Below are 13,224 nucleotides of genomic sequence, written 5' to 3' on the forward strand. Positions count from 1 at the left end.
ATAGGCACTGTCCGAGTTTTGTATGTGTGTTTATGGGCTCGACAAGAACGTCGACCCAATAAGACAGGGTATTATTTGTAACGTCCCAAGTCAATAAGAATAGGAGCATTTGGAGTTTTTATAAATACAAGTCTCAACAACTAATATGTACCAAATTACTATCTTTTCGGACTAAACTATGATGGATTGTTGGATCTGATTTATGCATTCGGTTGTGGGGATTAATGTTATATTTCATATCTTTTTTATTTGTGCAAAATGAGATGAATTTGTTTTAGCTAAGTACCGGCCTCTTTTTTAGAATTTCATGTCATAACTATTGTGGTAAATTGAGTTTCAAGTTTGTTTTGAAAATCTTATTAGTTAAATTATAATTTTCCTTTAACCCAATTTTTTTATTTTAACTTTGAAGTAAATAAAATGTTAGTTTATATTATTTACGTGACTCATTTTTTTCAGGTTTTAAAAATTTATGTATAACTATGTATTTAGTTAAAATCTCAATCGGACGACCTGACCCTCTTTTGGTAGATTAAATGGTAGCACTTCATGGATAACCCTCTTATATAGAGAACCGTGGATAATTATTACTTAATAAATATAAAATTCATAATTTATTTCATTTTTTATTATATATGATTACAAATTTTAATTACCAAGTTAAAAAACCAAGTTACACAATTTTTTTTCATTTAAAAAATCTTTAAAATTTAATGAAAAGGTTTAAAATGGTTTTACGGGAGAATCAAAGTGGCATCACACATATTCAAAATTGTTCCACTGTAAAATCAAATTTAAAATATTTTTTTCAAATTTTAATTGTTATTTTTTATTATATTCAAATATAATTATTATTTTATATTAGCATTGAATTTTATATTTTTTGAAATAAAATTTTACAATTTGTGATGCAATTCAATAAAAAAAATCAAGGGTTTTTTACGATTCTGCATATAAGAGGGTTATTCGTAATGATCCAGATATGTAATCATAGATTTTATGTATAAGAAAAAGTAAGATAACCTTATGCTTCTTTACACAATACTAATAGGATTGGTCTTCATTGAGTAATGACCCATATATATAATCATAAATTTTATGTTTAAAAAGAAAAAAAAATAAAAGAACCTTAAGTTTTATATTTACCCAAAACTAATAGGATTGTTTCATATGTTCACCATATACTCTCAAATATTTATCCAATTTATTATATGATTATTTCGTTAAAATCATAGAAGTTTACATACGTTCATATTCTTATCAAAATATTGTCCTAAAAATACTATAAAAATTTAAGTTAAATTTGAAATATTGTCATTTCTCTTATTTTAATTATAAAATTATTTTAGTATATGCCTCGATTCGTTCGAGAAATTATATATAGACTCGTGCCTTGCACGGGTTTTAGCGCTAGTAGCAGTTTAAAACAGACAATTAAACTTAGAGTTATTTGCAAAATGCATCTCCTTGGTTTGGCCAAAATGCATTTTTTTACCTATACTTTAGATAACTGCACTTTGCATCCCCTTACTATTTCGGCGCGACAAATTGCACCCTTTTCGTTAAATTTGTTAAAATTCTCAGGGGCATTTTAGGAAATTAAAATATTTAATTATAATTAGATCATTATTTAAGTTTTTTGACCCTCTAAATGATACTTTTCGAAAAAATTTAAAGAACGAAAATTATAGAGAACGAAGAAATCTTTTCAAAACAATAACATTCAAAATTATCAAAAAATTTACGAAGCCAAAATTAAATAAAATATATACTTATTGAATTTATTAAAAACAATTATAAAAAAATATTTCAATTTTGAACCTTTTTATTTCGAGAAGATATTTTTATTCTCTACAACTTCCGTTCTTTAAATTTTTTCTAAAAGTATCATTTATAGGGTCAAAAAACTTAAATAATGATCTAATTATAATTAAATATTTTAATTTCCTAAAATGCCCCTAAGAATTTTAACAAATTTAACGAAATGGTGCAATTTGTCGCGCCGAAATAGTAAGAGGATGCAAAGTGCAGTTATTTAAAGTTAAGTAAAAAAATCCATTTTGGCCAAACCACGGGGATGCATTTTGCAAATAACTTTTAAACTTATTGTAACAAGAGTAAAAATTTGCAGCACTTCCAAAATAGAAGACAGTCTGTTCCACTATTTAAACCGTCTCCACGCATATTTACTGCATCTGTGGGACAAAAATTAAAAACAAAACAAGAACTATCATTGCAATTTTATGTAGCATCTGAGTACACCAGATAAAATCTTTCACGGTTCAGGAATGATGGAATCTAATTGTTCTAATTTAATGAAATATCGAAAACTTGCAATTTCTCTGGTTCTTCTATGGGAACAAACATGGCTGTCAGCTGTTCTTAATACAAGTTCTCATACTTCAGAACATCTATTATGTTCAAATTAAAGGATTTGCAGATTTTTGATACACTACACTTGCTGAGACTGTCATTGACGTGTCCACGAGATATTTGTTCCTCCAGCTCTTTTGATGGCTGCAACACCTGATTCCATAACAAAAAAAATAACTTAGCAATTAAACATATTGATTGGTGGATGGAAGAAAGACGCATCTTTCTTCAAAGATGTATGATATAATCCTACCCATAGAGGATGGAATGAGCTATGATCATTTTTTCCAGTGAACTCGGTCCTCTTCTCAGCTGTTATAGCTAAAGGTGACGTGTGGTTTCCAGAGTCCGAGACTAGTTGAAGAAGTTTTGTACTTCCCTAAAACCATTATAAGTAGGAGATATTAACATAGGGAATTCAACCAAATAAAGAAAATGACTATAGTGAGGAATTAGTTGATGCATCCACGTAAAATCAAGGATAGACTTTAAGGGTCAGAAGAAAATGTCACACCTGTAGAGCCCTCCAGTGAGAATAAGTGCGGAATAAAATCCAAAAGAACGGGATGTTAGGCAGAGGCAATACCTATAAGATGTAAACAGAAGTTAACAACAGAAGTTCAAAATCACAAGCCCTCAAAATGAATGTGTAATAGTTTTAGCTATGACATCCTTACAGTAGACATTTCATGCTAATATATAGAATGAACTGCACCAAGCAGAAAGGACCATAATCAAATGTGAATCTGTAATTATAAAATAACGTTTTACACATCACAAATTCACAATTCACATTTCACACATACCGTGAAAATGGTGGTAAGTGGAAGCAAGGTCAGCGATCCATAGAAGTACTTCTTGTGAATAATCGTTCCCCTGTCAACAATTTGTTTTCTTCAGATTAGCACGTCATGTAACAAACGTTATACTTAATATTGTGACAGTTATATTTTCTTGCATTTCATTTTTTGCAGTGAATGTCAGAATTTCCCAGATCAGACTCACAGATAAGTCGCCATAAAAAAGTTAGTAACTGAATACATTACTGAAGAAATTATGCTTCTCCTTTCCCTACAGTATCCAGTCAAACTTGTTGAAATGCAGTAACCATGGACTCATTTTAATAAAATATTATACATTATTTTTCTTTGAATGCTGTTGATACTGAATATTATTGTTTTTATTAGAAATAACTTACACAAAAACAACAGTAGCATAACCACTAACATGTTAATTAAGTTTATCATGAAAACCCAAATCTTCTATAGGTTAATGTCTTTCTCTATGAAAGGTCTATTTTAAATATAATATTCAAGATCCTGAACCTTGACCTTAAATTTCTAATGTCTGCAGATAAAGGTTCTGTTATAAGATTAAATGAGCATGTCCATGAACGGAGACGCAGCACCCAAAACTATATCTAAACCAAATTGCTTCACACAAAAGCTGCAGTACAGTACTGGTCTGATAGTAACAAAAGGGACAACAAAGAGGCACCAGAGGTCCATACCGACGCCTAATCTCCATCCTCTAGTAGCACTACCCTGCTATACAGCCACAAATTTTAAAATTTACCTTCTCCTAGAAAATGGGTAAACTAATAAACTTTAACAATACTTGCCTCTTATATACCTACATTTATTTAACTCATTTTAATCAAGTTGGATTCCTGGTCTGCTACAATCAGAAGGAAGTTCGAGGAACACAATCACTTTAATAAACTGCCTGTTAGAACTTAGGAGACATTACCGACACACAACTGAAATCAAACTAGCTCGCGTTAGCTAATAACAGGATCATAACAAGGTAAAAATTGCTTGTCATTTCGAAGGAAGGTGCTCTTTAAGTTTTTAAGACATACTACCCAGGGCCAATCACATCAGGTTGCTTCATCCGAAAATCTCTTCTTACCAGTATAGATATGCATAAATAATTTAGTTGCGCTGTAGAAAAAATCGCAGATAAGTTTGAAGGGAAAAAAGGACAATAGGCTTATTAAATATATAATTTAATAATAAGAGATATAATAGCCTTGACTAACAAGAAGAGCTAGCAGTACACTAACATATATCAAATTATCAACTGTTTTACAGATAATAAAAAACTCTCTAAACAGATTAAAATTGAACAGATTAGAGTTACCTCAAGGCGATATGACGTAACCTTCGGCGCACGAGTCTTGCATTCAAACTGCAATCAGTGCAAGATGGTTACTAGACACTAAAAGTCGTATAATAAGGCAACATTCACTTTATCTTTTGAATGGAAGTGCAGATAAATACTACATAAAGCAATTCTCCTTATACATACTAACGGCACTTGACACTATGACAAATTAAGCATGTTCCTAAGTAGTCGAATAAGAGGGAGATATAACCAACCTTGAAGGATACATAATTTCAACATTTGTGACATCTTTTGTTATAGATTTCAAGAGGATCTCAGAGGGCTTAACACGAGACAAAAGTTTAAGTCCCACACTAAGAAATCAGGAATGGAAAAGAAAGTATTATTAACTATTCAAGGAGTAGTTTTATGTAACAGGCATATAATGAACAACTAATATGACATACCCATGAATCTTGTTTTTAAGACTACCAGCAGGTGCAGTTTCGAGGGCAATCCAAGCATTATTCATCTGTACACATAGCATATATCACTTAAAGATAGTTATAGAATTTTAGAATAACAAACAAGTTCTACTCCCTCTCTCACCTTACTGAGTTAAAATTAAGATTATCTAGCTGAATGAGTTTAAGGTCAGTCACTCTCTCTCTTTTCTTATTTTAGCATTCTCAAGAAAGATTTCAAATGGCAAATTCGTTTGGGGTTAAGACCTTGTTTATCATGTTTAGTGAGGGCCCTGTTCAAATAAAAAAATGAGGCCCCTTCAAATATATATATTTCGGCTAAACATCCCCTTAAAAATATAAGTTGTGCAAGGTTTGACTTTTGTTATAGAAAGGAAAATATAAGAAAAAACAATTACTTAAGAAAAGTAAGCAAAAAATTATTTTTAAAATTAATAATATTTTGGAGTTCAATTTATTTTATTTGCAAGTTGTAAATGATCCTTTTGTTGATTTATGTACATTGATATTATTTAGTCTTGTTGTTTATGCTTTTTTAAATTAGTAATAACAAAAATATATCTATTAGTTTCTTCTTCATGTAAAAATAAATGTAGAAAAATAATTCAAATTTAAAACTAGTATTTGAGTTCTATCAATATATATTATGATACAGTTGATGTTACTTGAATGACCACATAAACACAATAATACAAAAATAGTAGGAAAAAATGACAAAAATAATCGTTTTTTAAATTTTTTTAACAAAAATGACCATTCTGAAAAAAATGGCCAGTTTTAGCCGATTGAATACTCCACTGTCAGTTGGGTATCCCAACTTGTATAAGATACTTCACTGGTAGTTGGATATTTCATATATGGGATACTCCACTGACAGTCGGGTATCCCATTGGCTAAAGTTGGCCAACTTTTCAGAAATTGGTCATTTTTGTTAATTTATAAAAAAATAGGCTAAACTCGTCCTTCACCCAAAATAGTAAAATAATCATATTATATGTTATAACTAAATACACATCAGATGTGATCTTGGTGGCCATCAGAAAATGGAGGCCCTGTGCTTATGGTCACTTTGCACACCATGAAAGCCGGACCTGGATGTTTGCAACAGCAAAGCAAGTAAAAAGCTGTTTATTAAAATGCATAATCATCTTTTCTCAAAGGAATTTTGATCTTAAAGAAGCTTTCAGCGGAGAAAAATAAGTAAAAAGCTATTTTCTAAAATTGAAAACCAGCTTTTCTAAAAAGGGCTTTTTGATCTACAAGCTGCAAGCAGGTTCATAGGTTTTTGGCTTTTGCAGGAAGAAGCTACAAATTAAACTAATATCAAACCCTCTAAAAAAATTTTGTTTTTATTATTATACCTCAAATACGTGCACATTCAAAAAATATCACCAAACAATCATCCATTTCCGTAATAGCACTTTTTCCACCGCCACACTTTCTCACAACAAAGCAGTATTGAAAAACAATCTTAAACGGAATCCAAGAGCCTGTTTGGCTCACTGGCTTATTAGTGAAAGTTTTAATTCTTATATTAATTTTCAACAAGTAGAAAAAATGTGCCTATGTTAAGTTTGTAACTTTATATGCGAAAATAAATATCATCATAGTATACATGTAGCTTTTAGTACATCTCTAGAATTGTACTTCAGTAGATACCCTCACACCTTAGCATAGAGGTTGAGTCATTATAAAGAATGTATGTAGAGATGTAGTTCAAGTCGGGAGACTTGCGAGCTCGCCCGGATGAAACTCATTTAAGTGGACTCAGCTTGGTAGAGGTTTCGGCTCGATTAAGTGCAAAACTAAACAAGTCGGATCGCCTACTCGTTAAAATCGGCTCGTTTTAACGAGCCGGCTAGACTCGACCTGTGAAGTTAAAATAGTCTGAGTTGAGGTTAAGGCTCGATTAGTTAAGCGAGTCTGCTCGGCTCGATTAAACTCGGTTCGATTTACACCCGGCTTGATACAGCCCTACATGTATGTGTCTGGGTATTTAAATTTATCTAACTATTACCCAAAAAGGTAACTTCAATTTATTTATCTGTCAATTGTCATTACATGTACATATTAGTATCCTTTTATTTTGTTACCTAAAATTTAATAATCAGAAATAATAATATTTACTATTTAGTTTAACAATTATAACAAATATCTCTTTCTAAGCCAAACCTACCTAAATCACTGGTATAGCCAAGGCTCGGGCCTCAAAATTGAGTAAAACATTTTATAACATTTACATTACCCCGTACTAAAATTCATGAGTAAAACATTTTATAACATTTACATTAACCCGTACTAAAATTCATATAAATACCGAAAACCAGTGGAATAATTTAGCCCCGGCTATTTTGAAATCCTAATTCCGACACATAACAATGTGATTAAGCGTGTAGTACCTTATTAGAGGCGAAATCAATAACAAGTTCCGCATTGGAAGGCGTGAACTTCTTGCCAGGAGTAGCGTAAATTCTGGTCCACAGGTCTTTTAATGAGGAAGGAATATGATATTTATGTTGCTGCTGCGTTGTTGATGAAATTGTAGACGACGCCGGTTCACCCGATCTGCTAAAGCACCAGTTCCTTCCTCGTATTGGAAACACTATCACTCTCGCTTTCATGCTTGATTCTTCTTGATTTTAATTACGAAATGTGCGTGTATATGTATGTGTGTGTATAAGAAAGGTTTTGTTGAATGTTTCTTAATTTAATTTAACAAGACTGCTGTGATGTGAGGGAGGAGTAGAGCTGAGCACCCATATTAAAAAGCACTCGATTTGTATTTATGTGTGACAAAATTAATATTTGCTACTCAAATTGCTAGTTTTCATTAATGGTTGCCCATTTTATTTTTTAGTGCAACTGGTGTAATTAAAAATGGAAAACATGAATTAAATTTTGGGATTTTTTCAAAAATTATTAAGTTGGAGAAAATATTTTTAAAAATAGGTCGAAACCTTGTATGCAATATATTTGCAATCTCATATTCAATTTCTAGCAAACTCTTATGCAACAACATTTACTGTATTTTTGAAAATAAGTTTGAAAACATGAATATTTTTAATAAATTCTCTTAATTTTTTTTCAGTTTTATTAAATAATTGCATAAATTTTAGATGAAAATTATTTGGAATTAAATGGAGCAAGTGTTTCACAACCTAAACACCAAAAAAACTCATAATTGGATAAGTTAGAAGTAATAACAACATAATTTTAATCCAGCTTATTTTTTATTTAGAAGTAGTAACAATGTTCTTCTAATCCAACCTACTTTTTTTTATTTTTTTATTGTTAATTAATTATTTTTTATTTTTTATTGTTAATTAATTTTCTTTCTGATAGTTTGTATTTCAATACCTATCATTTTAAAAATTATTTTTAACTTATAATGCATGTAAGTAATTATATTTTTGAAACAAGTTAGCAAATAAAATTTAATTTAACAAGTACCTATCTTACAAGTAAATCATTTGAAACACATCTAGTAAAAACTCATATTTTATATAGTATTTATTTAATACAAAATTACTTATTTCAAGGTATCCTAAACAAAGTACTCCCAGACTGCGGCCAAGTAATATAAAGAAATCTTTTTGCAAGAAACTGTTTTGTGGAATTTGTCGGTAACCGGTAAGTGTTTGTATTTAAGCTTTACATAGAGGTGGAAGAAAAGTATCAATGGACCGACGAAACAGCAGGGACCAACTTTTATGCTACAATAGTACTTGTATATAATCTTTCAATAGTTGTATCTTTTAGGAAACTAATGAATTGTATACTTGTTAGTCTTTTACATCTAATTCTACACTTCAGATTAATAAACTTGTTTGGAGAAAAACTAAACAATAGAAAGAGAGAACAAAATGTACGATATACAATATTAATAACAGATGCACATTCTATTATAATACACTAGAATGAATGCATACATGCCAAAAAATTGAGAAACAAACATTTTTAATCAAAGAGTTTCCCCATTCCCTTTCATTCATCTTCAGCAATAAAACTCGGCTGTTCACTTTCGCATAGATATTCATCACATTGAGAGGCTGATCCCCAGTCCTTCCGAAGCCGAAGAATGTCCTCTGTAAATGTTGAGCCAGAAGACCCGATGAAAACAGAAGACAGAGCACAGATAGTCTTATCCAACATAGCATCCACCTTCAATGTTAAAATTCAGTTTGTCAGCAATATTATTAATTCCAAAAAATAGAACACAAAACTTGTTTGTATATCTGCAAGGATTAGTCAGCTGACGATAAGTACTTAATAAATACAGTGTCATCCCTAAGTTTCAACTGTCAAGATATTTTCAAACTATCCAGATCGGTCTGTTCCATCAAAGATGGATTATCTCAGATTACTAAACCAGCAGGATAGCCAGATATATACTACTTACACTCCAATTTCTACCCTCTGTAAAAGGGAAGCAAAAAATTCAGCAAAAGCTGTCCTACTTTTAATGTGATATAAGAGCATCTCCAAGGGGATGCACCTATTAGCTAAAATGTCATGACAGTATCATATACATATTAGCTAAAAAATGTATCCCTCTAACCATAACACCTGTTAGCAATACTTTTACATATCATCTATCAGGTCTTCTATATTTGTTGATCATCTAATCATTAGTTAAAAGATCCATGTCACCTTTCTGCCTAATTTAAACTTGACTACACATTAATACATACATATATTTATATTACATTTAATACATATATTCTAAAACTCTTATTTTATATTTAATATTTGTAACTTAATAATTATTTTAGTATACATTACAAATTTATATAAATATAATGTAATATAATTATATATTTTGTAATAGATATATAAGTAATGTTTATTAATCGTGTTTGGTCATATATAAATATGTTATTATGTTTCAATTGTAATATATATTAAAATTACTATTTAATAAATATATTTTATTTTTACTCATATTTAATCAAATATAAACTAAAATTATTTTAACTAAAAATAGTAAAAATATAATATTAATGAATATAGCTAACCAATATAGCTAATCCTGCTGAAGCAAAATCTCTTATGGATTCAACAAAATTTTAATTGTTCATCATTTAGCTAACCATTTTAGCTACTTCTAAAAGGGTTATTTTACACTTTGGGCCATTAAGTATATGTACAATTGGACACATGAACCCTTCAAGTAAAAAGGCATACCTCCCTTCCGTTTATGTTTGCCCTTATTTAAATTCTATACGCATCACACCCTTGGTGGAGTAATGAATTTTGATTTAATTTATATCCATTGTCCCCTGTCCTTTCTCCTTATATTTGAAATGGCCGAGAAAGTGATTATAAAACAAAAGAACTGAAAGTTTACTTTGTTTTCCGGCCAAAATTCAACTGGAACTTATGAATCCGGTGAGGTAAGATTGGAATTGTCCAAATGTTAAGCCGAAGCCGATATATCTTCTTTACAGCCTCGTGGCGGGGGGGAGTGGATGGTGGATCCAAAAAATACATATGAGGAAGATGCAGATATAACTGATATAAAAGAGGAGCTCTCCCCTGCAGTAGTTGATCGTAATTAGGTAAGGAGCTGTTAAGCCCGAGCTAATCTAAAGCACTTGATCATAGAAGCTTTAAAGACAAAGTTTGATCTTGCTATTCTCTTTCTAGAGGAAGATTTGGAGGCGAACCTTAAAATATTAAAAAAAGGTCATGATGTACAACGAACAAGCTTCAGGGGAACGGGAGTATACAAATTTTCTTCGAGGGTTTATATGTCCATTTGGACAAATTTAAAGGGTCAATGTGTTAATAAACCTGCATAAACAATATGCTACGGCAAATCAAATCTTAAATGCATAACTATATCTCAACTACCAAAAAGGAAAATATGGAACTATGCTTGATAAGGAATAAGGGATGAACTAAGGAGTGCGTATAATCCCAAAGCACAACAAATTCTTTTGTCAGATTTTAATTTGACAAAAAAGGCTACTATAACAAAATTTAAATATTTGTGTACGCTTACTAAATAATCGAGAAGTCTGACATGGATGCAAATCATATGCTTTACCTGAGAATCTTCCTGAAGGCCATGCCTGTAAAGTAAAGCATCCCACTTTTCTGCCGAATTACGAGCTGGTCGCTTAATGAGTGGAACAGTTTTCCCATTCAAAATGACAAGTGACTGCAATAAACTAGTTTCACTTTCTGCAGCATCCGTGGAGAGATATATCACAGGAGTATTAGCTCTTTCCACCACTCTAGTGATGCAATCAGCAGCTTGAGGTACAGGGAAAAAGCAACTTGGCTTTTTCGCATTGCTAAAATTATTATAGAAAAACACGTCAACAAGCACAACCATGCAAATTACAGTCACAAACTTACACAATTGCCCTAAACTTGTGCCCAGTGATTAAGAAGCATTCCAAGCACATGTGTGGGCTAAACTCACTTTCCACTACAGGCAACTATAGTACAGTACTACTGCCAACAGTTCTTTTCTAACAAATACTGGCACAAAATTATAATGGCCAGCATGTCTAAAAATCATTTTGCATTATTTAAATTGAATATGAACATTGAAGCACAAATAAGAGAGTTGGAAAGTGCTCTTACCAAAATTTCAAGAAGCCATGTCGACGAAAATGAAGGGCAGTAAAACCTTCCCCAAGGAAGGTTTGGATGAACCTCTGAGCAGTCAGCATAATGAGACGGCTTGGCTCAATCAGAGTCTTGCATTTGTGAGCAATAGGACCACCTGGCTGCATCACCCACTCTCTCTCCACGTCAGCAAAGAATACATCACCAATTGCAATAACATCATCATCTGATGAAAACTTTGCAGCGACATCATGAATAGTCCTTACAGTAGGCTTCTTAACATCCTCAACCCAAGCCGTCTCAAGCTTATTATACGAAACTCCCAACGGCTTCAATTTCTTCAAGTGATCCTCATCCACAAAACAAGCCGTAGGCAGGGAAACATAACAAACAAATCTATCTATATGCAAGTGATTCTTTTTAGTCTCAGCAAACTCATCAAACGTGACCACAACTTTCCTCCCCAAACACTTATTAATATGCTCAACATCTAATACATGACTAAACTCATAATCAACTTTAGAACTCGGAATAACCAAAACACGATTCAGTACCGCAGCAAAAAACATATGCTTCTCCAAACAAATCAAATGATTCGACATTTGTCCAGACACACAAATCGCAAACAAATACTTATTCTCTCTCGGCTTCCACTCAATACTCCTCCTCTCCGCAAATCTCACATCTAACTTCGGACAAGCACCAAAATACGTCCGATCCGTATCATTACTACTATTATCATCATTAAACATATTCCCTAACTGATGTGAGGAAAGTAAAGCGTGTTGAATTTGTTTATTAATCGAAATTTGAGTAAGCAACGCGGAATTTAGATAAGCAGAATTATTCACAAAACTAGTATGATTCAACAAGTTAATAAGACGTAATTGCTGGTTCTGTAACAACGAAATAGCTCTTAGTTCAGACTCGCGCATTCGAGAAACGTTATCGAAATTAGAATCCGAAAGCGAGGAGCGAAAGAATATTGATTTGAGATCGGTAGTGAAATAAACAATGAGAAAAAAAAACGGGAGGAGAATTGCGAAAAGATACCTCTTGTTGACGCAACGACGAGCTGCGTTAAAGGAGGGATTGTTTATGTGAAAGGCGGAGCGGCGATGTGACGGAGAGGAATTGGATGAACGGATAAGAATGGATTGTTCGGTTTCGTTTTCTTCATCGTCTTGTTCTTGTGATTGTAACTTGTGGTGGTGATGGTTGTTGTTGTCTGCCATGAGGAAGATCTGATTCAGACACTGACTGATAAAGTACAGTGGCTTAACTATAAGGAGTTGTAAAGCATCTAGGAATTAAGATTACCCACGCATTACTGCAGATCTGCAATGAAACTCATTACTGAACCGTACTGCATCTATTGTGATTTTAGCTCTTGCAATTCATTTGATTCAAGGCCAGTGTGTAAGATTCTGAGACTGCTAAAATCTAATCTTAGGATCTACGAAACTTTTATTAAATGTTTTACTATTTATTAAGTAGTCCAAATGGAAAAATAAATATAACATTAGTAAATGAAATAATTTTATAATAATACAAATATAATTATCGATGTTTTCTTAGTTTTAAATAATCATTCAGTGTTGTAAAAATTCCCGATTCAACCGATTAATCTCCTGCAAGGTATCTAAACGATTCGGTTTTTGAAATACGATTAATCCTTACG

General features: G+C 31.9%; 2 protein-coding genes across 5 annotated transcripts; both read right to left on the minus strand.

Moving 5' to 3' along the window:
- Positions 1 to 2,209: 2,209 nt before the first annotated feature.
- Positions 2,210 to 7,728, minus strand: LOC141682614 (uncharacterized). The gene is made up of 8 exons (XM_074487318.1): positions 7,364 to 7,728; positions 4,947 to 5,011; positions 4,755 to 4,853; positions 4,516 to 4,563; positions 3,180 to 3,249; positions 2,888 to 2,959; positions 2,627 to 2,752; positions 2,210 to 2,526 (listed from the first exon to the last, which is right to left on the minus strand). The coding sequence occupies exons 1-8, from the start codon at positions 7,583 to 7,585 to the stop codon at positions 2,383 to 2,385; spliced, it is 846 nt and encodes a 281-aa protein (XP_074343419.1). The 5' UTR covers positions 7,586 to 7,728; the 3' UTR covers positions 2,210 to 2,382.
- A 1,088-nt stretch (positions 7,729 to 8,816) lies between these two features.
- On the minus strand, positions 8,817 to 13,002 carry LOC141683779 (O-fucosyltransferase 5-like). Of its 4 annotated transcripts, none has more exons than XM_074488541.1 (4): positions 12,864 to 12,999; positions 11,559 to 12,787; positions 11,014 to 11,263; positions 8,817 to 9,125 (listed from the first exon to the last, which is right to left on the minus strand). In XM_074488541.1, exons 2-4 carry the CDS (start codon positions 12,776 to 12,778, stop codon positions 8,949 to 8,951), a joined length of 1,647 nt encoding a protein of 548 aa, XP_074344642.1. In that variant the 5' UTR covers positions 12,779 to 12,787; positions 12,864 to 12,999; the 3' UTR covers positions 8,817 to 8,948. The 4 variants fall into 4 exon arrangements, with proteins under 4 accessions (XP_074344642.1, XP_074344643.1, XP_074344644.1 ...); XM_074488542.1 differs by having other exon boundaries at positions 12,868 to 12,995; XM_074488543.1 differs by having other exon boundaries at positions 11,559 to 12,771; positions 12,868 to 12,987.
- Positions 13,003 to 13,224: the final 222 nt, after the last annotated feature.

The sequence above is a fragment of the Apium graveolens genome, chromosome 9 (assembly GCF_009905375.1).
Source record: "Apium graveolens cultivar Ventura chromosome 9, ASM990537v1, whole genome shotgun sequence".
Classification (NCBI taxonomy): Eukaryota; Viridiplantae; Streptophyta; class Magnoliopsida; order Apiales; family Apiaceae; genus Apium; species Apium graveolens.